A 24,599-nucleotide genomic window follows, 5' to 3' on the forward strand; every position below is an offset into this window, starting at 1 on the left:
TTATGTGTATGTAAGTTTGAATTTTACCCCCTAAAATCAAGTTATATAATTGGTTAGTTTTGACTCCGCACTCAGGCAATGATGACAAATCAAGCTTCATCTTCTCCAAACCGCAGATTCGATCCAACCATTCGGCAAAAATGGCCAACTTAACACTCCTCTTGTGATCGGTTGACAAAACTTTAACCATTTAGATAGATTAGTCAAAGATCTTGTGTTCAATTAATCGAGGTGCTCGCAGACCGACTCAGATTCCATTTCGACAAACAATGCCATTTTCAACTCAAGCTGGATTCTATTTCGCTTTGGGTTATGAATTCGTGGCAAATTTGGGCTGCTGTTTCTCCGTTTGGTAAATTGGGTATTTGGGGGGATGAGAGGTTTTGCCAAACAACATAACCCATGGAACAACATTTCAATATCATAAAATAAACAAATACCTTATTAAATGAAGAAAAAACTACATATATTCTTAAGAAGCTAAACTACAATGCTTCCTTGTGATTGATTTTAATGGAGTAAAACTGTCAACAGTAACAAGCTTAGCAAATACGATGACCTCGTTCACGGGAAGAAAAATCATCGATGCGACAAAAGTTTTTCATTTCCTCATCTAATTTGTAAATTATATTGGAATTCAAGAAAAATAATCGGAAAATTACACGGAAATATGTAGAGCACAACAATCATAGCAGGTACTTCTCCACAACAGTCCGACCGAACTTCTCTTGCACATCCTTCGGAGTTTCAATCTGGAAAACAAAAAAACAAAAAAAATGGGTGTTAATATGAATTTTTGATAGCGAAAAGAAATATTCTCCATCTATCATATAGGTTTATGAGGCCACTTACTGCATTCAGAGCTTTGAATAGAGCCTTAACAGTGTTATGAGGATTCCTTGAACCAATAACCTGAAAGGATAGTAATGGTTATAATGACACTCAGATTGTAAGAACCGCCATAGTAACAGATATTCAGTTTGACAGACTTATTACCTTAGATTTGACATTTTTTAATCCAGCTAAGCCCAGAATTGTTTGGACAATTTTTCTTCCGGCTTTCATACCTGATGTAGTTGGTGCAGGCCACAAATACAACTACAAGAATACGTGGATGCAGATAAAATGAGAGAAAAGATGAAAAAAATAATAGATCAAAATAGGCGAAGGATTGAACCAAAGAAGGGGATTGGAGAGACAGAAACCAAAAAACTGATTAAGAACCTTAGTTTTCTTGTATTCTGATTGAACTGCATGTGCAATTGTATGTTCTTCGTGTCGCTCAACATAGTAGAGATTTTGATAGACTTTCTCACGTGCCTGTTCATTGTTAAATGAAAGTAAAAAAATAATAGATGCCACTCAAGCATAAAAGAAATGAAAAATATTCAAGTGCATGCTTACGACAGTGGCACAGTTAAATAGTACTTGGTTCAAACATTTGATAGTTTGTTTTGAGATGCATCAAAATTAAAAATCAAACAATCAATTGCTAATCCATTGACAGATTACCATTTTTGGGTATACGAAACGAAGAAAACTAAGAGATCCAGAGAAAGAGGGATCAAAAAAATAGACAAGTCACAAGAAGGGAAAAGGATAGCAAATGACTCTTCACCAACCAAAATTTATAAACTCCATTGCAGTTCTAATCCTAGAAACATAAGAAGAACCCCAACTGGATAGCCAAGCAAGGAAGGCCTAAAAGTACATAAAGCCTAAATACATTCTACAAGAATACTAAAATGCAAGAACTAATTTTATACAAAATAGTCCAAAACATAAATTAAATACGACTTATATCAACAAAAATACGATTTGCATTCCACTTTCCTATTTTTCTCTACCTTACAGTTAAAATACTCTTGTTTGGCTAAAAGGATAATTATCAAGCAACGCCGGGCATACAAAATACATGACCAATAAGTATATAAGCTGACAGGATTCTGTTGATAACCATTATCATTAACAACCAAGAAGTTACCTTCTGAGCAGCAAGATTCATTCTTGGGCCTTTGGCTTTGGCAAAACCAATAACACCATGATAGTTCCCACAAGCTAACATAACAGTGTATTTCACCACTTGCCCTCCCTACAGCACAAAAGATTAAAAACTCAACAACTATACAAAGATTATTCTAAAATCAAAGATAAAAAATGAGGAGACATACCTTAGTAACTTTACAAGTTCTATTAACGTTTATCATTTTAACATCAAATCCCTGTCATCATCAAATAAAATATGTCCATTAATATAAATACACAAGACTGAAAGGTTAAAATTAAGAGCATGGAGACATAGGCTTCATATAAAGAAGCATCAAGTATTGATGTTGAGTACAAACTTTATATAAAGGATAGTTTTATCATGCATGACAAACGGCAAACTATCCAAAACCCAGGAATATCTGCCTATCTTTAAGGACAAGGAAACTACTTCATAATATATAATGCATACAATATGAACCTCACATTCCAGGTAGGGATGAAAGCTTCACTGCAAACACCTAAACCAACAATATTTTCTATATTCATTTTATTTTTATCAAAATCCTCAATGAATACGGTCAGAGACACTGCAAGTAGGCATGTGGCATACAATAGAGAATGGCTTTTGACAAAGCAAAAAGCTTTAAGAGACCAGGAATCAGTCTAATCCAACGGGAGAAAAAGATGTAGACCACTGAGAAAGGAAAGAAGAAAGAGAAAGAAAACAAATGAAAAGCAGCAATTTGTCAATGATTCCATTTAACTGTGGGAACAAAACAATCAAGCAGGAAGATTAAAGAACTTACTTTTCTATAAAGAGGTCTTCTTTTCTTCTCTGTCAATTCATTTCTCTCCTCTGCAAGATCTCTAATCTCTTCTTCCAGAAGCTTTCCTTTCCTTCCAAATGTATGGTCCAACTGAGCTAGCTTCTCTTCAAGTTTCTTGTCTATAGCATTGAGTTTTTCTAACAATCTATCATCTCTCTCTTTCATGTCATCAAACTCCTCTACCTCATCATCATCAATCCCACCTTGTATCATCTGATTTTCTTGTTCAAATTCAGAACTCTCAAGGGAATCAACATGTGGACTAACCCGCCTATGATGAATGACTCCATAATTGTCAGGATTATTTGGATCGTAAGCTTCCTTCCATTCCACCAATGTCATAGCTCTATTAAGCTTTTGTTGAAGGATGAATTTATCCTTTCCTTCAGCTACTTTCAGACGATTCATCAACTCACCAATAACCCTGTATTCAGGGCGAAGAGCAAAATGTTTTTGTTCAAATTTGTCAACTTTGTTCATCCACTTGAAAGCTTCATCAAGTGTTTCTGTCAAGATATGTGAAAGAAAAATGTGAGCTCACATAATTGATAAACTACTGACCAATAGAAGAGGCACAAGTCAATCAACAAGTCATTGATCAAACATTCCAAGGTTTCAGTTCTGAACAAAACTGGATAAAGTAACATTGATATTTCAATTCTCGAACAAATTGTAAAGAGTGAAATTGATATTAAGCACAAACCAATATTTAGTTGAAGAAATAAGGAAATTAATAGGTCAATGACGAAAATTTAAAGACATGAACATCCAAAATAGTCCTCTTTTCAAAAGTTTTCTTTTTGACTATCCAAAAACCTCTCAAACCCACTTAGAAAACTCAAGTCCCCAGCTAGGCTTCAACAAGGCAGGTAACTTTAAGAAATCAAAATCCATACCTTGTGAGAGCAAAAATAGGCCTGACCACTAGGTCTTACCCTCATGGCAATCTTTCCAAACATTGTCTCAACTCTCAAACACAAATCTCCAGAAAAAAAAAAAAAATGAACATTGGATTCATTTATGGAGAAAATCAAAATAATGAAGAGGAACACCCTGTTCACTCTCTGAGCAAACAATTCAACAAAAATTTCACTTATATATACAATCTTCCTGATTTCGTTAACCAATTGAACTTTATGGGGGCAAAGGAAAAAAAGAATATAATTTGTAGAGTTAGCATCATACAAAACATTCTAAATTATTATCAACCANAAAAAAAAAAAAATGAACATTGGATTCATTTATGGAGAAAATCAAAATAATGAAGAGGAACACCCTGTTCACTCTCTGAGCAAACAATTCAACAAAAATTTCACTTATATATACAATCTTCCTGATTTCGTTAACCAATTGAACTTTATGGGGGCAAAGGAAAAAAAGAATATAATTTGTAGAGTTAGCATCATACAAAACATTCTAAATTATTATCAACAACAAGAAGTGATAAGTAGCAAAACAAAACATGTGGAATATCTTTCAGTCCTTTCATGCTTTCTTAACTGCCATTAAGACCATAAAAAAGGAAAAAAAAAACACTTACATAAACTACAATTAGGACCATATGAAGCCACCCACATAAACGACCATTAACTACGAAACCAAGAGCATAAGCTAACGTCTAGACCATCAGAAACCAATAGCATAAACTCTCATTAAGACTATACAAAACCAATAACATAAACTATCATTAAGACTATATGAAACCAATAACATAAGCTACCATTATGATCATAAGAAACCAATCACACAAATTACCATTAAGACCTTATGAAATCAATCACAAAACTATCCTTAACACCATATGAAACCAACCACAAAACTATCATTAACACCCAATGAAACCAGTCACGAAACCATCATTAGGACCATATGAAACCAATCATATAAACTAGACATTTTGAATGCCAGATGGCTAAATAGCATTTTCAGTCTTTTCCCAGACTTTCTCAACAACCATTGACACCATATGAAACCACTCACATTAACTACCACTAAGACTGTATGAAATCACCCCAGCAAACTACCTTAAAAACCGATCACATAAACTAACACTAAGACCACAAAAAATCATTCACACAAAATAACATCAAGACCATAAGAAACCACTCAAGTAAACTACCATTAACACCATATGAAACCAATAACATAAACTACCATTACTAACATAAGAAACCACTCACATAAACAACCATTAAGAACATATTAAACAAACTACACGTATAAAATAAAGTGTACACGACTACATTTCTGTATATCAAACAAACTACCTAAATTTATACAACATACCAGCATCAACGAAGCTACGGACCAACTCTTCAAACCTTTTAAACTTCTTCTGAAACAACTGATATCTCTTCTGCACTGCTTCTCTTGAGAACCTCTCATCATCTTCATCACGATCCAAATCCGTGGGCTCTTCATTCCTGATAAATTCCTCGGGGATGGTCCTCAACTTCTTCTCGAGCTTCTCTATCATCGGCCCCACACCGGTGTAATCCTCCTCATCTTCTGCATCAATATCTTTCGTATCCAACCCTAGCCTCTTCCTCGCCTCTCTCTCCCTCTGCTTATCGCGCTCGACCTGCGCGAGCAGATCCTGAGCGACTCTGGTATATGAGGAAAAATGGCATCTTGGTGTTTGGTTCGTGCGAAAGAGACGGAAAGTTGAGATTTTCCGGGAAAATGAGAAAATGGGCTTGGTGGGGTTTCGTTTAGATGCATTTGGGAGATGGATATTCGGTGGAATGGGGATTTGGGGTGTTTGGCTGGTGGAAAAATGCGGGAAAGTTGAGATTTTCCGGGAAAATAAAAGAGGGGTTTTAGTAGGGTTTTTGAGGGTTTCGTTGAGAAGGAGTCGAGTCCATGAATACGGTTGAGATTTGGTGGTCATTGCTGATGAAATTATTGATTCATTCAAAAAAGGAATGAAAGATTTCCGGGAAAATCAGTGAGAATGTGAAAGAAAGTTTTGATCGAAGTAAGGCTTTAACGCATGGCGGCAGTCTCTTGTAAGGGATGATGTTATTGGGCCGGGCTGGGCTTGTTCTACAGCCCATACTCTTGGCCCAACCCAAACAAACCCACTAGAAATACTTTCCCATTATTTCATAATTATTTTATTTTCAAATTAGATTTGGCCATTTGGGTATACGTGGAAAAATAAAATGAAATAAAAATCTCTAGTCGCTTTTATCCTTTTCAGTAAGATAAAATTATCAAAAACACCGTTTAGCAGAAGATAATTTTATCAAAAGGCACGAAAAATACCCTTATTGCCCATCCTAAACTTTAAAAAAAAAAAAAAAAAAAAAAGGTAAAATTGGAAAAATTCTTAGGCTATTTTACTTAGGGTTTTTTTTTTTTTTTTTTAAAACTCTTATGTGTTTGACTTTTTTATAGAGTATAATTGTTTTCGAAATACGATCCCAATTTACTTGTATTTACTCATTTTTGTGTAAGCACATACTAGTTTTGAAAATTTGATTGTAATCCTATTTTAACTGATCGTTAAATTATTTTGTTTAAATTTGTAAATATATTTTTGAGAGTTAAATTGATGAAATTGTAGATAATTTGAAGGTTGATTTAATGACATTTAGAAACTATTAGACGCCAAATACACAAGATTATAGTGCATTCCTAAAAAGTAAGAACAACAAATACTCATTATTTAAAAAAAAAAAAAAAAAACTTGTAATTTGTAATATTTTTCAATGATTTTGAGTAAAAAATTTCCCCCGAAAACTTTAATCCATTAAGTTGTAAAATTAACACTTTCCCCCTACGCTCACCAGAAATTTAGGCGCTACAACCTACAAGTCAATGTAGTTGGTGGAATCGGCACAGGTTGGATGATAAATGAACTGGATATTGGCAGGTCAATGATCAATTTTCAACGTCTTCAAAACAGAATCAGCCACTTTCCGGGTCTCACTGTTATATTTTCTAGCTGAGATAAAAATCTTTGGTTTCTTTCTTTAACCATGGCCATCGGAGAACTCTTTCTCTCTGCGTTCATTAAGGTGTTGTTTGAAAGACTGGCGTCCCGTGAGTTGCTCAACTTTGCAAGTCAAGAAGGGGTTGGTTCAAAGCTTAAGATTTGGGAAGAAAGATTGGTGATGATACAGGCTAGGGGTATTCGGTTCTGGGTATCCTGTACTTTTTTAAGGAACCAGAACCGGAATCGGAACCAAAACTGACGGTTCTTTGAAATTTGGAACCAGAACCGGAACCGATGGTTCCAGTTCCTAGATACCCAGAACCAGAACTTGTAACAACGGTTCCGGTTCCGGTTCTGGATACCCTGTAAAATTCATGACCCCCCAAAAGTTTTTAAAATGGCAAAAAAACCCTTAAAATCTTACAAATACCCCCCCCCCCCAACCTGGCACTTATTAACAAAAATAAAATTACAAATTATAAATTCAAAATTATAAACTCACTTTGTAAAGGTAGATTCTCAAAAGTCAAACTAACTTACTTTAAATGTTATGAAATATAAATATAAATGTATTTACATTATTTTTTCTATAAAAGTTTTTATTAACCCTCTAATCTTTAATTTTATTTTATATTAGTCTCGGTTCCTGGTTCTGGTTCCGGTTCCTAACTATAGGAACCGAAACTGGAACCGCACAGTAACGGTTCCAAAAATTTGGAACCGGAACCTACCATTGACAACTGGTTCTGGATAGGAACTAGAACCAAACCCAGGGTACCCGCCGGTTCTGGTTCCAACCGATTCTTTTGAACACTCCTATTACAGGCTGTCCTCAGAGATGCAAAGGAGAAGCAATTGACAGATAGGGCTGTGAAATTGTGGCTTGACAATCTCCAAGACCTGGCTTATGATATTGATGACATTGTGGATGAGTTCGCTACCGAAGCTTTACGGCGAGAATTGATGGCAAAGAATCAGCCCGGCACCAGCAAGGTAAGGAACCTCATCCCAAGTTTTTTTACTGGTTTGAGATTCAATAGGAGTTTGGATTCCAGGATAAAAATTTTTACTAACCGGCTGGAAGAACTCTGTAAACAAAGAAATGAACTTGGATTGCTTCCAATTCCTGGAAGGCCATCAAGCGCGGCTGCACAGCAAAGGCCACTTTCTACAAGTGTGCCAACAGAGCCTGTTGTTTATGGGAGAGATGAAGATAAAGCTAGGATACTTGGAATGTTATTGGGAGATGAACCAAGTTATGCCAACTTTTGTGTGATACCAATTGTTGGAATGGCAGGAGTTGGGAAAACAACTCTTGCTTGGATTGTGTACAACGACGAGGCAGTTGAAGCTGTCAAGCCAAGGTCTTGGGTTTGTGTTTCGGATGATTTTGATGTTTTTAGAATTTCAAAAGCCCTTCTTGAGTCAATCATGTCCTTGCCCTGTAGTTTGAATGATTTGAATGACGTGCAGGTTCAATTGAAAAACGCCCTTGATGGAAAGAAGTTTTTGCTAGTTTTGGATGATGTTTGGAATAAAAATTATGGTTTGTGGCAACTTTTGATGTCTCCATTCATGTCTGGTGCCCCAGGGAGTAAGATAATTGTCAGAACCCGCAATACAGATGTTGCATTAACAGTAGGGTCGGTTAAATGTTATGAATTAAAAGGAATATCAAATAAGGATTGTTGGTCTGTGTTTGTAAAACATGCATTTCAGAGAAGAGAGATTGATGTCCATGACATGCCAAAATTGATTCGTAAGAAAGTTGTTGAAAAGTGCCGAGGTTTGCCCTTGGCCGCAAGGACTCTTGGTAGCCTTTTACGCTCTAAGCAAAGATATGATACGTGGGAAGATATATTGAATAGTAACATATGGGATTTACTAGAAGAAAGTGGCATTCTCCCTTTATTAAGATTAAGTTACCACCATCTTCCTTCGTATCTAAAAAGATGTTTTATTTATTATGTGATTTTTCCCAAGGATTACGAATTTGAGGAGAAGGAACTTGTTCTTTTATGGATGGCAGAAAGAGTGATTCAACAAGTAGCAAGCAGTAATAGGCAAATGGAAGATTTGGGTAGTCAATATTTTCACGATTTATTATCAAGGTCAATTTTCCAACAATCAAGTAATAATAGTTCTAAATTTGTAATGCACGACCTTATCCATGATATGGCTCAATTAGTTTCCGGAGAAACAATTTTTAGGTTGGAGGAGTCTAGAAATCATTCAAAGGGATTCAAAAGGGCTCGTCATTCTTCTTACCGTTGTGGTTTTTATGATGGTAAAAATAAATTTGAGGTCTTTCATGAATTTGAGTGTCTAAGAACATTCTTGCCGTTGCTTATGAATGGTTATATTCTTTCTGATCGTCCTCTTCACATAACCAATACTGTTATTATTGAGTTGTTACCAAAGTTCAAAAAGTTAAGAGTGCTATCCTTAAGAGGATATTATATCACTCAATTACCTAATTCAATAGGTGGTTTGAGACATTTAAGGTATCTTAATCTTTCAGGCACTTTGATCAAAAGTTTATCAGAGTCAACATGATCACTCTTGAACTTGCAAATTTTGATAATGAGAGATTATTATCGTCTCATAAGATTACCTTCCTACATGAGAAATTTGGTTAATCTACGCCATCTTGATACAACAGGTGCAAGTTTATTAATAGAGATGCCACTGGGAATGAAAGAGTTGGAAAATCTTCAAACTTTGTCGAATTTTATTGTCGGTAAAGGTACTGGATCTGGTTTGAAAGAATTGAAGAACTAAAAGTTTCTCCGTGGAGAACTTTGTATTTCAAGATTAGAGAATGTGACCAATTCGCTGGAGATAGGAGAGGCCGTATTAAGCGATAAGAAGGATCTGGAAGCATTATCTTTGCTCTGGCGGTCTCATGAATTTGATAAACCACAAGATGAGGTAGTTGAAAAAAATGTACTGGACATGCTCCAACCTCATAAAAACTTAAAAGAGCTCACTGTTGGATGTTATGGTGGCACAAGATTTCCATCTTGGATGGGAGATCCATCATTCTCCAACATGGCAGTCCTTAAATTGGAAAATTGCAAAAACTGCACATTGTTGCTTTCGCTTGGGTGTTTGGGCTTACTTAAAGATCTCACAATCAAAGGGATGACAGGAATAAAATGCATAGGTTCTGAGTTTTATGGGAATGGTTGCTCAAAGTCTTTTATATCTTTAGAAATTCTTCGGNCTCCAACCTCATAAAAACTTAAAAGAGCTCACTGTTGGATGTTATGGTGGCACAAGATTTCCATCTTCGATGGGAGATCCATCATTCTCCAACATGGCAGTCCTTAAATTGGAAAATTGCAAAAACTGCACATTGTTGCTTTCGCTTGGGTGTTTGGGCTTACTTAAAGATCTCATAATCAAAGGGATGACAGGAATAAAATGCATAGGTTCTGAGTTTTATGGGAATGGTTGCTCAAAGTCTTTTATATCTTTAGAAATTCTTCGGTTCAAGAATATGCAAGAATGGGAATATTGGGTCACCGTTCAAGGAAATGAGAATGTTGAACGATTGTCGCTTGCGTGAGCTTTATGTGTTAAAATGTCCTAAACTCTGTGGAAAGTTACGTGACCATCTGCCTTCGTTAAAGACTCTTGTTATTAGTGAATGTGCTGAATTGGAAGTCTCATTGTCAAGCTTTCCAATACTTGACAAATTGGAAATAGATGAATGCAAAGGGTTGGTTTGTAGTAGCCTGGCCAAGTCTAAATCACTCAAGTCTATGACTCTTTCAAATATTTCAGAATGTGGAGATTGGTCACAACATGGGTTTCAGAAAGTGGAATGTCTAAGAATTGTTGATTGTGAAGAGCTCATAAATTTGTGGCAGAAAGAGATTTGTTTTGAGAAGCCTTTGCAGGGGCTCCACAGTCTCATCTCCCTTAGAGAGCTATGTATTGAAAATTGCACAAGTCTTATTTCATTTCCAGAGGCCAATATTCTTTCCACTCTTAACTGAACTTGTGATCTTAAATTGCAGTGCTCTAAAATCCTTACGTGAGGGAATAAAACACAAAAATGCACATTTGGAAAGACTGCAGATTAAAGGCTGTCATTCTCTAACATTCATAGGAGGAGATCAACTACCTTCATCTCTAATAGAGGTTGATATTAGCAATTGCGGGAAATTGCAATGTTTGTTTCATGATGAGGAATATGTTTGCAATTCTTCTTTGCCGCCTTCTTCGGCAATGACACACAAGGAAAACGTTTGCAAAACATCCCTTCTAATGTTCTTGTCTATCTCCAACTGCCCATCTTTAATGTGCATATCATTAAGTGGACAGCTACCTTTGGCACTAAAATACCTCCAGGTTCGGGGTTGTTCAGAGATTGCAACCTTATCATCAAGAAGCTGGTTACCTGAAAAGCTGGAGTCCCTCAAAATCGGTAATTGTTCGAAGCTAGAGTCAATTGCAGAGAAGTTTTCTAGCAAATCTTGTCTTAGAAATATTTACTTATCAAACTGTCAAAAGTCTTAAATCCATACCAGATGGTCTACATAATCTTAGTCGCCTTCAGCGGATTGAAATACAGAATTGTCCAAGTCTTGTTTCCTTTCCTGAAGGAGGGCTTCCCAACACCAAATTGATTGTTGCAATTGATAGTTGTGAGAAACTTGAAGCCTTGCCAAACCATTTGTACAGCCTCAATTCTCTTCAAGTACTAAAAATAAAGCAATGTCCAAGCATTCAATTCTTTCCTGAAGAAGGCTTTCCCACCAACCTAACTACACTTTCTATTAAAGATCTCAAAATCTATAAGGCACTGATTGAGTGGGGATTGCATAAGCTCACCTCTCTTAAACACCTCCACATTGCTGGATGTTATGCAATGTTTTCCCTGAAGAGGAGATGGGAATGATGTTGCCCACATCTCTCACTTGGCTAGGCATTGATAATTTCCCAAAGTTGAAATATCTATCTTCCAATGGTCTTCAAAGCCTCACCTCTCTTGAATTTTTGTGGATCAGTAATTGCCCAAAGCTCGCATCATTTCCGAAGACAGGCCTGCCATTGTCGCTTTTGGGATTGAAAATTATCAATTGTCCTTTGCTCAAAAAACAATGCAAAAGAAATAAAGGACAAGAATGGTCCAAGATAGCTCACGTCCCTTGTGTTGACATAGATAGCATATTTATCTACGATGAAAAGGAACAAGAGTAAGCCCCATTTGATTTGAGAGTTACCTCGATCCATCATTAGTACTCTGATTACAGGTCTGTCAATTTCTTATACCCCAACCATTGTCCATATTTTTCATGATAAGAGATACTTTGTACAATCTGATATCCTCCGATTAGTCTTATTCTTTTTTCATTGTCAGATGTTTTGTTCAGGAAATTTGACTCATCCGGCTGATTTCTTCAACTGTCAACAGGATATTCAGAAGGCAGATTGTTAAGGTAATTAGTAAATCATTTCTTAAGTTTGGTTATGTTTTAATTTAATGCTGAATATATTAGGAGGAATTTTCACATGAAATGGTTATTCTGGAGATGAGCAGTAGGAGAAATGGCGTTCTGGGCTCTAGAGGTCTTAGGTGAGCCACCAGGAGTTCTTGTGCGTACTACGATGATTGGAGGAAACAGGAAACAATACCTAAACCTGAAGATGTTCTAGAATCTTTTTGATTACTCGTTCAAGAACTACAATGTTTGGTGTTGTAACATTGGTTCATCTCCCTGGAAAAAAAATCCTGAAGAACAGCTTGTAATAATGCCTTTGAGGAACAAAATCTTTTTTCATCGACCAAAATTGTCAGATTTCATGTTATGAATTTGTAAGTGATTGCTATTGATGCTTTTCTGAGTGATTGCTCTTCGTAGAAGTAATGTTGCAGAAAAAGTTACATAATATTATACTTCTGTAAGTTCCACTTGAAAANTACTTTTCATTACAAAACCAATAAACCGGAAAAAGATGGATTATTTTGTGAAAGGATTTTTGGGCCTATAAAGAGTGGAATTTGCGCTTGTGGAAATTATCGAGTGATCGGAGATGAAAAAGAAGACTCGCAATTTTGTGAACAATGTGGAGTTGAATTTGTTGATTCTCGGATACGAAGATATCAAATGGGATACATAAAACTGACATGTCCTGTAACTCATGTATGGTATTTGAAACGTCTTCCTAGTTATATTGCGAATCTTTTAGATAAACCTCTTAAAGAATTAGAAGGTCTAGTATACTGCGATGTGTGATTTGATCGAAATTTTTATTTTTAAGAATGATAAACTCTCATCCCCTTCAATCAATTTGGGATGCCCTCGATCTGACATGTCTCTTGAAAAGAGTAACATGAAGCTCAGACTTGTGGGTGTATTCAATACTCCCAAATAACAAGGGCGATTGGTCTATGGTCGATTCAGTAAAAAAAAAGTAACTTCAAATTGATAGTCGTACCTCGTGAAAAGAAGACCTTTTTTTTGTCGAATTAAGCATTCCCTTATCTTTCTAAACGAAAAGAAATTTGGTTTTTTATATTGAAGTAAACAAATATGTCATGGTTGGAGAAGTCTATACATCGCATATAAGCTTTAAGAATATTGTGGCATAACCATCGAGGTAACGCAGGACCTAAAAGATCGAATGGAACAATACATAGACAAATAAATCCCGTATGAATTCTAAGGCATTCCTTTCACTTAAGGTAAAAAGTATTCCGGCATTCGAAGGGAAGTAGACTACTCAAGAATTTGACATTTTTTTCTGTCGTAATTTTGAATTCACTAAAGAATCTAAATAGAAATCAAAGAAGAATTAATTGAATCAATGAAATGGTGGTTGGTTTGCACTGAGAACTTGAGTAAGGCGTAGATTCTTTTTGGGTTTTCACTTGATTTTATAAAATACAATTGGAAAGTGAGACCCCTTTCTTTATCTTTATTTGATATAACTACTTGAGCCGGATGAGAGGAAACTTTCATGTCCGGTTTTGAGGGGGGGAGATCATATAGTGGACCCTATCCCAATTTTTCTTTTGCTAGGCCCATAACGAAAAAACCTACTTTCTTACGATTACGAGGTTCATTTGAATATGAAATTCAATCCTGGAAATACAGCATCCCACTTTTTTTTACTACTCAAGGTTTCGATATATTTAGAAATCGAGAAATTTCTACTGGGGCGGGTGCTATCCGAGAACAATTAGCCGATTTAGATTTGCGAATTATTATAGAAAATTCGTTGGTAGAATGGAAACAATTAGGAGAAGAAGGTCCCACGGGGAATGAATGGGAAGATCGAAAAATTGGAAGAAGAAGGGATTTTTTGGTTAGACGCATGGAATTAGCTAAGCATTTTATTCGAACAAATATAGAACCGGAATGGATGGTTTTATGTCTCTTACCGGTTCTGCCTCCCGAGTTGAGACCCATCATTCAGATAGAAGGGGGTAAACTGATGAGTTCAGATATTAATGAACTCTATAGAAGAGTTATCTATCGGAACAATACTCTTACTGATCTATTAACAACAAGTAGATCTACACCAGGGGAATTAGTAATGTGTCAGGAAAAATTGGTACAAGAAGCCGTGGATACACTTCTTGATAATGGAATCCGTGGACAACCCATGAGGGATGGTCATAATAAGGTTTACAAGTCATTTTCAGATGTAATTGAAGGAAAAGAGGGAAGATTTCGCGAGACTCTGCTTGGCAAACGGGTCGATTATTCGGGGCGTTCGGTGATTGTCGTTGGACCCTCACTTTCATTACATCGCTGTGGATTGCCTCGCGAAATAGCAATAGAGCTCTTCCAGACATTTGTAATTCGTGGTCTAATTAGACAACATCTGGCTTCGAACATAGGAGTTGCTAAGAGTCAAATTCGTGAAAAAAAGCCGATTGTCTGGGAAATCCTTCAAGAAGTTATGCAGGGGCATCCCGTATTACTGAATAGAGCACCTACTCTACATAGATTAGGCATACAGTCATTCCAACCCATTTTAGTGGAAGGACGCACTATTTGTTTACATCCATTAGTTTGTAAGGGGTTCAATGCAGACTTTGATGGGGATCAAATGGCTGTTCATGTGCCTTTATCTTTAGAAGCTCAAGCAGAGGCTCGTTTACTTATGTTTTCTCATATGAATCTCTTATCTCCAGCTATTGGAGATCCCATTTCTGTACCGACTCAAGATATGCTGATTGGACTCTATGTATTAACGAGCGGCACTCGTCGAGGTATTTGTGCAAACAGATATAATCCATGTAATCGAAAAAACTATCAAAATGAAAGAATTTACGAAACAAACTATAAGTANTTTTTTTTTTTTTTTGTGGAGATTAATTAGTTCAATCAATTGAATCTTAAGGTTGAACAAAAAACATCTTGAAATATAAACTCACTCATGTTAGAACGGGAAAGGGTTTGGTTTAAATTGTTGAGTTTGAAAATAATAGAAAATTATAAATATATTTATGTACTTAATAATGTTAATATGTAATGTTTGTGTTGAAGATAATTGGGTTTTATTATCTAACCCTTAAGAGATCAGAAAGTTTGAAAAAACCGAGTTTTACGAAAATATTATGTACCTCACTAGATTATCATTCAGTCATCTAATAAAGTATTAAAAAAAAAAAAAAAAAAACATCATTTGGAAAAACACCATCTTTATGGGATCGTACATGCAGTAGAAAAGCTATGTCAATCCAGTGAGATATGGTATGCTACAAGTGGATAATTGCGACAAGAAATGAATCCTAATTTCAGATGGCTGATCCGTTTAATCCTGTCCATATAATGTCTTTTTCGGGAGCTAGAGGAAATGCACTCAAGTACACCAATTAGCAAGTATGAGAGGATTAATGTCTGATCCTCAAGAACAAATTATTGATTTATCCATCCAAAACAATTTATACAAAGGATTGTCGTTAACAGAATATATCATTTCTTGTTACGAAGCCCGCAAAGGAGTTGTGGATACCCCTATACAAATATCAGATGTTGGATATCTTACACGCAAACTTGTTCCACTATGGGGTCGTTTAAACTACCTCATCTCAAGGCAGTGAGTAAAATAAGAGTAATACTATATGTACAAATAACTCTTACAAAGATTTATATACAAACTGATGTGGCAGAAAATGAATGGAAGAATAGGTACAAAAAGTCAAACTTATCATATTCACTCTTCCATTCATTTTCTGACACATCAAATATTTGTTTGGACATTTAGGATTATCGGTAAAATAAACACCAACACAACAATGATACCAGCAGAGTTTTAAAAGTTGACTGCTTCAGTAATTTTATATCTTTTTCCCTTGTTATTATTCTCGGTTTAAAATGTTTTAATATTTTTGAACTCTTCAGCAAGTCGGGCGTTTGGTCTAGTGGTATGATTCTCGCTTTGGGTGCGAGAGGTCCCGAGTTCGATTCTCGGAACGCCCCTCTTTAAACTAATTTTATTTTTATCTTTTTTTATTTAACCCTTGGACTTGGTCAGTGACTCAGTGGCAGTGCTACAATTACAACTGTATTCACATGACAAGACAAAAAAGCAAATACCAAAACCAAATAATTGACATGTCTCGTGGCATTACCTTCATCTTTGTGGTCCTGAAAATTGAGGTGACATATCAGCCTCTGGCTCTGGTATCCTTTAAGAAACTCACTCGACTTTCATGCCACTTAACTAAATAAAAGTTATACCTGTATCTCACAATGTAAACTCCAAAATGCACTACTGAAATCTTTTTTTTTTTTTAAAGAGCCCACAAAAAATATTCTCTACTTTTATTTACATTATTATATCTTGCTATTAGAAACTATTAGTAATATTGTCAACAACTATAAGTTAATTCTTTTAGCACCCATCTAATAATTCAAAATAATACTAACCCATTATCATAATAGTAACGTTGCAAATTTGTGNTAATATAAAATATTGAGGAAATAAGTTTCATAGAAATTTATTCAAGAAACAGTTTTTGCATATAATACCAGACGGTACTGTAAAATATAAAGGATTATATCAAATTCATTTTTAAATATTAAAAATTTAAAATTCTGAATTATGTTTCATTTTGTTAAGGTATTTCTAAATTATAATCTAAACCAAATAAGTTATTAATAGAAATAGAAAAACAAAAATTGTTCTCCGTTTTTCAAGATTCGTCTGAAATACAAGGCAAACTCGACTAGCATCAATACTGAAATTAATATATAGTTTCTCCAACGATAACGTAAGAGATTTCCCCGGAAATTTTATAAAATTTATCACAAACAGTTCACATAGGGAGATGGTCTCTTGCTTCCATAATCAGTAAAGAATTAATAGAAAAATTCCCATTTTTAGGTGATATAGTATCAAATTATCAATAAACATGAAAACATGAAATTAATTTCATGATGGAAGCTGTAGGTATTATTTCCGATCAATCTGTTGGGGAATTAGGGACTCTACTAACATTAAGAACTTTTCATATCAAGTATTTAAAGGAGGCACTGCACAACATGTACGAGCTCCCTCTAATGAAAAAGTCAATTTTAATAAGGATTTGGTTCATCCCACACATATACGTCACAAGCATCCTGCTTTTCTATGATATATAGATATGTAAGTAATTGAGAGTGAAAATATTATGCATAACGTGACTATTCCATCAAAAAAGAGAGATTAAATTTTTTTTCATTATCAATTAAAATAACAAATGAATAAAAGAATGAAAGATTAACATAATTGTACGTATACAACTACGGTTTGGTATACGTCTGAGAATGGTATAACTTTTGTGAAGACATACAAATTAAAAAAAAAGACAGAATAATACATGAATAAAAAGAATTCTGTAACGTACACCTCTTTCGTGCACGTTCTTATCCCACACCCAGGTATGCTCTTAAAACCGTTTAGTTAGTTATTTCATCACCCAACTGGGAGCTAGCTCCTTACAGTCCAAACCCACGCCATCGTTTTTCTATTCAATCATCTAAAGGGAGCTCGTATTGTTATTAGACGGGCTCCGAATCAACCGCCCACTACTACCTTTCTTCTTTGTCTTCTTCGGTGGACCCGGCCCGCAAACGATGGAGCATTCGCATCCACATATTTTACTAAAACAAGAGAACAACCCGGGACTGTTGCCTCCATCAGCGTGCCTCCGACTGTGTCTTCCAGTCGATTTTCCGCCGCCGACACCAGTGGTGCTGGAGGGAAAGCTCGAGTCGTATAACGGTGGTAGTTCCGCCCTCCAACGCTCCAACTTCGATTGAAGTCCTTCAACGCTGCTGTCCATTTCCCATCCTGGAAGTCCCGAACTATCCTCGTCGTTCGTTTTCTGTAACAGCTTCTCCTTGGCCTTGGCCGCCGCCACTTCCGATGGCGACGGGCCTAATTCGGATTCGGTCAACATTGCCGCGCCTTTGAAAGTTTTAAATTTATTCGGGGCTCCGAATTCGTTTCCAACAATACGAGGAGGAAGCGGTTTATACGGGGACCCGGGATGTTTCTTCGGTTTTGTTGGTGAATCCGTAAACTTCTTGGTCGGGTCAGAAGAATCCGACCCACTTATCACTGAACCAGCTGGTTTTACAGGTTTAAGTTTAACCCTCTTTAACGGGTCCTCAACTTCCAAACCGCTACCTAATGGATTTCCTTTTCCAAATTTATCCTTAATTGGAATAACATCCGACCCGCTAGCAACCGACCCGTATTCACCCTTAACAGTACTTCCCTGGATGTTTTTCTTGAACGGTTCAATGCTGCTGACGGTAGACCCGCCTTTTGCGATACGAACCCTGGATTTTTTAAGCAACTCCGACCCGAGCATGGAACTTGAATCGCTTTTAGTCCGACGTAATTCGGGTTTCCCGAGGAGAAACGAGAACGAGTTTTGATTATTACTAGTCGTGCTGGCGTTCGGATTATTCTGAAACGGATCCTCCTCGCCCATCAAATGGCGGTAACCAACGGCGGAGCTAAGTTGCGTGTACAAAGGCATGCTCCGCATGGAACTATCTAGGAGAGCCACGCCGATGTTCAAGATACCCTGAGGTCTCCCCGACGGACGGCGAACTTGCAAGGCCACGAATCTCATTCCCAACTGCATGTGATTCGAGTGACGGTGCGATCTTTGCGGCGGACGGATTAGATTCCCAACTAAAACACGGACGGTCCCTACGTGAATGTCGCGGAACCAATGTAGAGCAAAGATTTCAATCATCACAGCCGACGTATCGTTTCGAAGAAACGCCTCGTCAACCCGAAAAACAAATTTGTCGTTCCATGTAGGGTTGTTGCGCCCATGCGCGTCCACACGTGTGGACAGTTTGCGGTCGGGGTGAACCCAGGCGACGGCGTAGGCTCGCATGGAGCGTGAGACGGGGCTCAAGTCTTGTGCAGAAATGATATTGAGTTCCAGTAGCTGAAACGGAGCAAGAATATTGGATGACATGTTTGTACCTGAATAATAATGTTTCAGGTGATTGGAAGAAGGACCCACGACTCGCCGACGGGACGACAGGACGGAGCCGGGTGGCGTGAAAAGAGGAAGAGATGGGAAAGAGAGAATTGGTGGTGAGGGATGAATGAAAATTTGATTGAGTTAAAATGGCGAAAGCAAAGGGGAATATACATGGTGATTGGTTCGTTAGAAATTGACCACGGTTTTTTGTTTTCTTTATCAGGTTGTTTTGTATTTCTGGTTAGGAAGATTGGATGGTAAAATATGATTGCTGTGATGTAATTTGATAACAATCAGACTGTTATATAATCATATTTTTATAATTAGTTTTTTAACTTCACTTGACTCGCTTGTTATTCTTGTTTCTCATATCTCACAGTTTATAACCTTCTTTTTATGTATAATCTGGTATCACCTGACCACGTTTTATATAAGTTAGGAATTTAAAANAAAAGGAAGTGTGGGGAGAACTGGCAAGAAGATATTGAAATATCAATTTGGAAGAAATGATAGAAGCAGGAATTCATTTTGGTCATGGTACTAGGAAATGGAATCCTAGAATGGCGTCTTATATCTCTGCAAAGCATAAAGGTATTCGTATTACAAATCTGACTAAAACTGCTCGTTTTTTAAATAGGATTTCCCCCCGCTTAATGGATAACTATTTGTTCCTAATGGGGAATTCTTTCTCATCTTAAATTGCAAATTGAAGTGATTGAATTTGCACCAATGGAAACCATAAATTTCATACACAATAGAAAGATATGATATATCTATCCTTTTTAGTTTTAGATCGTGAATGGAGTTCTTCCATTCTATCCGATTCAATGGTACTGATCATTGATATTAGAAAATTTGTTTTCTTTCTTTTGTCTTGTCTCAACCCATGATTTAAACGAGTCGCACATACACCCTCGTACATGTTCCTCGGCGCTGAGGGCATCCCCCAAAAGCGGGGGATTTCGTGACGTTTCTGATTAGCTGTCTTGGGTTTCTAATAAGTTGTCTAATAGTTGGCATGCTGAATGAGCTAAGCTAGTATTTGCGGTGAATCCCCTTGTTAAGTAGTCATGCATGCATTACGATAGGAACTCCCAATTCTCTTGCAAATACAGTCCTTTTTAGCATTTCTTCGCATGTACCTGCAGCATGGTTTCTGCGTCACCACTAATGGATGATGGTAGTGGTTTTAAGGACTGCATGGATAAAACATGTTGGACACCTCTTAATCTTTCATGTTCTCACTCTAATGATTTTCTAGGGGTAAGTTTAATTCTACTGTTATGATCACTACTCATCACAAGTTATAATGTTCCCTGGGCTATTGATTTGACTTACCACCCAAGTAAAGTTTTTTTTACAGAAAACAGAGCAAATTTCGCTTAGTTATGGCTAGCGCAATGAGGTCCACATGAGTTATGTAGAACAATTAATGGGGCCAACTTATATTATGTTGGGAGTTTACCTATATTGAAGTACTCAAAGTCCAATCAACGTGTGTAGTAACTTTTTAATAAACTTCTGAGGTCCCTCATTGACTTTTTAATCAAGAATCATTACCCAGATTTGCAGTATTTGTGGCTGCAGATATGTTCAGCCAGTCAGGTAATTAATGTAACATGGTGGCATCTAGCATGAATTCTATCTTGTCAATAGTATTCACATTTGAGGGAAAGGAAATTAAGTGTGCGTGGGGAACTAATAATGATCTGTAACAAATATAGTTTCATTAAGCCATGTAGTTTTCAGATCAGTTTCCTTGCGTTGAAGTTGTCATTTAATCTAATTAAATTCCCCGCTACCACTAATCGTTCTGTACCTCCCAGTGTCAGCAGTTAAACATGCATGAAGTCTTTGAATGCTCTTCAGTCTTCTCTTCAACTTCAAACATTTGAAATTCATTTATTGGGCAAATAAATTAGAGCATGCATTATATATTATTTTAGTTGGAACTGTCACTAACTGCTGTACCTGTATGTTTTCTCTTTTGGGGCTCGTACATCTTTGAATAAAGAAAATTATATTTGTATTACCTTTCTACTCTCGTTGTCTTCTCAGCCACTTGTTATTGGTAGCTACATAAGCAAAGATGGCATCACTTCAATACTCTTCCGAGTTACAGGTCAAAAGTTGTTCATTTATTATTGTAATTTTCAAAAGTCTGTTTAGTTATCGGTTGAGTTTGGTTCGATTTTTATATTTTTTTGAACACCCCTATTGATAGTTAGTGTGGCTAGGTGATCCTCTGCTTTAAAGAAATGCTTCAGATAGTCTTGCAATGGTATCCTCTAGTCATTGGATTTTGTCCTTGATTCCCACCTCCATCCGTTGCATCCCATCTTAAACTCCTCCGAGCCCCTCCTCTAGAAGCTCGATCCGTTCCTTGTTTGTCGTCATGAACTTGGCTCTGATACCAATGATAGGTCCCAACAAGTACAAGCACGACAAACACACAGAATGTATTCCCTTTGGGTGATAATTAACCACAAATATAATAACTTCTGATCTCCCCTCTCATTGCCTTCCCTCTTAGTTTATACAACAAAGGAAATAACTGAAATTAAGCTAATGGCATCCGACTCTTTAGGAAACTTAGTTGCCCACTACACCTGAATTGCAAACGTGCAATGAACTGCAATGAAACTAAAATAAACCAGCAAATACATTGAAAGGAAATAACATTGAAATAAGATAACTAAGGCTGAGAAGAAGGCTAGCAATTGGGCTTTAGGGCATCAGTCCATATAACGTGAGTTGGGCCTCGGGACCCGAGAGGGTCTCCTGGGCTTATCAATGCCCACCCCAACAAGAGGATGCTTGGCCTCAAGCATCAGATTAAGATACTGATTGCAAAGTGTATCCGAGGGCTCCCAGGTGGCTTTTTCGTGGGGTAGATGCTTCCAGTGCACCAAGCTTTCTTCAATGAAGGTGTCTTCACGTTTAGCCCATCGTGTATCAAGTATTTGTTGAGGCTCGAGGGCTGGTACTCCATCATCCGTAAGTGGAGGTAAGTCAAGTGGTGGGTCAGCTTGAGTGCCATTGTATGGTTTGAGCAAAGAGACATGGAACACGGGGTGAATTCGAGTTGTGGGTGGTAGTTGCAATCTATATGCTATAGTTCCAATTTTCTCCAAAATAGGATATGGTCCATAATAACGACTGGACAATTTTTGACGAGCCTGTTTGAAGACCGTTTGTTGGCGATATGGATGGAGCTTTAGTAGGACTTGATCACCAACTGTGAATTGGATATCTCTATGATTGGAGTCGACTTGTTGCTTCATTCGGTTCATGGAGATCTCTAAATTGAACTTGAGTTGGTGGAGTAACTCGTCACGGTGCAAAAGGGTTTTATCAACTTCATGGACTGGTGAAAGACCTGCCGGATAGGCCAGAATGAATGGAGGGAGACAGCCATAAAGAGCTTAGTAAAGTGTCATCTGCGTAGAGGCATGGTAGGTGGTATTGTACCAATACTCTGCCCAAGCGAGATAAGTACTCCATTTTCGTGGCCATTGGTGAATGAAGCAGCGCAAGTATTGCTCGACACAACTTTTAATGACTTCAGTTTGGTCGTCTGTTTGCGGATGGTAAGCTGAACTAAGCATGAGTTTTGATCCAGAGAGTTTGAAGAATTCTTGCCAGAATTTGCTTATAAAGATTGAGTCGCGATCACTGATGATGGATCGTGGCATTCCATGGAGTTTGACGACGCCCTCAATAAACTTTTCTGCAACAACTTTGGCTGTAAATGGGTGAATTAAGGGAATAAAGTGAGCAAACTTACTTATCCGATCGACAACCACCAAAATTGTGTCTTTGTCGTGAGAAGCTGGTAGCCCTTCAATGAAGTCTAAGGTGATGTCATCCCACACCTGTGCTGGAATTGGTAGGGGCTGTAATAATCCTGCTGGGGCCATGGTTTTCGGTTTGATGCGTTGACATATGTCATATTTTTGGACATACTCATGAACTGTTTTATGCATCTTTGGCCAATAGAATTGTTGCTGCAATCTTTTGTAAGTTCGAAGAATGCCCGAGTGCACTCCAACCTTAGAATCATGAACTTCATATAACAACTTGGCCCTTAAAGAGGGATCAGTAGGCACCATGATTTTTCCTTTGTAAAGCAACAAACCATCACACCAAGTTAAGGGCCGATATGGATTAGCATTAGCCTTGTGTCCCATAAGCTGTATGTAGGGATCCGACTTAGAAGCTTCTCTGATCTGCTCCCAAATATCTACTTCTGAGAAGTGAAGAGCAGCCAACAATGGATGCTCTTGTTGCCTAGATAAAGCATCCAATGCAGAGTTTTCACGACCAGATCGAAAGATGATTTCATAATCATACCCCAATAATTTGGCCACCCATTTTTGCTGCTCTGGAGTTGCAACATGCTGATCTAAAAAGAATTTGAGGCTTTGGTGATCAGTTTTGATGTAAAACTTGTGGCCAAGTAAATATGGTCTCCATAATCGTATTGCTTCCACGATAGCTAGCATTTCCATGGAATAAATTGACCAAGCTCGCTTATTAATTCCCAAGGCTCGACTCATGTATGCAATCAGTCTATGTTGTTGAGTTAGAACCGCTCCAATTCATTCTCTCGATGCATTCTTTTCAATGATGAAAGGTTCGGCAAAGTTTGGCATGGCTAGTGTGGGGGTCGATGTCATGGCTTGTTTCAATGCTAAGAAAGCCGCTTCCGCTTCTTTATTCCATTGAAACTTCCATTCTTAAGGAGGTTAGTCAATGGTCAAGCTGTTAATCTGTAACCTTGAACAAATATGCAGTAGTAGCCAGTTAAGCCTAAGAAACCATGGAGCTCAATGATGTTGGAGGGTCTTGGCCATGCAACCATTGCTTCAATTTTCTGTTCATCAACTTTGACTCCTTGATGTGTGATTATGTGGCCCAAATACTCTAACTCTAGCTTGTCGAATGCACATTTGTTCATCTTAACATAGAATTGGTGTTGTCGGAGGATGTTTAATGCAAGTTGTACATGCTCCAAGTGCTGCTCCCATGTAGGACTGTAAATTAGAATATCATCAAAAAACACCAAGATGAACTTTCGTAGATATGATCGAAAAATCAAATTCATTACTACTTGAAAGGTAGATGGCGCGTTGCATAGCCCAAATGGCATAGACAAGTACTCATAGTGGCCACTGTGAGTGCAAAAGGCTGTTTTAGGGATATCAGGGGTGCTGACCCTTATTTGGTGGTATCCTGCCCTGATGTCCAGCTTAGTAAAAACTGAAGCTTCGTATAACTCATCGAGCATATCATCTACTGTCGAAATTGGGAAACGATCCTTTACGGTGCCAGCGTTTAATGCTCGGTAGTCTATGCAAAATCGCCATGTGCCATCTTTCTT

The 24,599-nt window shown here is 37.3% G+C and overlaps 3 protein-coding genes and 1 non-coding gene across 4 annotated transcripts; 2 read left to right on the top strand and 2 right to left on the bottom strand.

The window, feature by feature from the left end:
- Nucleotides 1-467: 467 nt before the first annotated feature.
- On the bottom strand, nucleotides 468-5,780 carry LOC116118525. Its single transcript, XM_031404509.1, has 8 exons — nucleotides 5,103-5,780; nucleotides 2,796-3,322; nucleotides 2,172-2,222; nucleotides 1,985-2,092; nucleotides 1,225-1,320; nucleotides 997-1,098; nucleotides 853-912; nucleotides 468-752 (listed from the first exon to the last, which is right to left on the bottom strand). Exons 1-8 carry the CDS (start codon nucleotides 5,704-5,706, stop codon nucleotides 687-689), a joined length of 1,614 nt encoding a protein of 537 aa, XP_031260369.1. The 5' UTR covers nucleotides 5,707-5,780; the 3' UTR covers nucleotides 468-686.
- A 1,019-nt stretch (nucleotides 5,781-6,799) lies between these two features.
- Nucleotides 6,800-11,665, top strand: LOC116118518 (putative disease resistance RPP13-like protein 1). The gene is made up of 6 exons (XM_031404502.1): nucleotides 6,800-6,964; nucleotides 7,582-9,260; nucleotides 9,570-9,687; nucleotides 10,239-10,480; nucleotides 10,782-11,191; nucleotides 11,295-11,665. Exons 1-6 carry the CDS (start codon nucleotides 6,800-6,802, stop codon nucleotides 11,663-11,665), a joined length of 2,985 nt encoding a protein of 994 aa, XP_031260362.1.
- Nucleotides 11,666-16,130: 4,465 nt separating this feature from the next.
- TRNAP-UGG lies at nucleotides 16,131-16,202 on the top strand. The gene has a single exon. It is a non-coding gene; the product is annotated as a tRNA-Pro (tRNA).
- Nucleotides 16,203-17,743: 1,541 nt separating this feature from the next.
- Nucleotides 17,744-19,207, bottom strand: LOC116118519. The gene has a single exon (XM_031404503.1). The coding sequence runs from the start codon at nucleotides 19,205-19,207 to the stop codon at nucleotides 17,744-17,746; it is 1,464 nt and encodes a 487-aa protein (XP_031260363.1).
- Between the last annotated feature and the right edge of the window lie 5,392 nt (nucleotides 19,208-24,599).

This window comes from Pistacia vera, unplaced genomic scaffold (genome assembly GCF_008641045.1).
Source record: "Pistacia vera cultivar Batoury unplaced genomic scaffold, PisVer_v2 Contig847, whole genome shotgun sequence".
Lineage (NCBI taxonomy): Eukaryota > Viridiplantae > Streptophyta > Magnoliopsida > Sapindales > Anacardiaceae > Pistacia > Pistacia vera.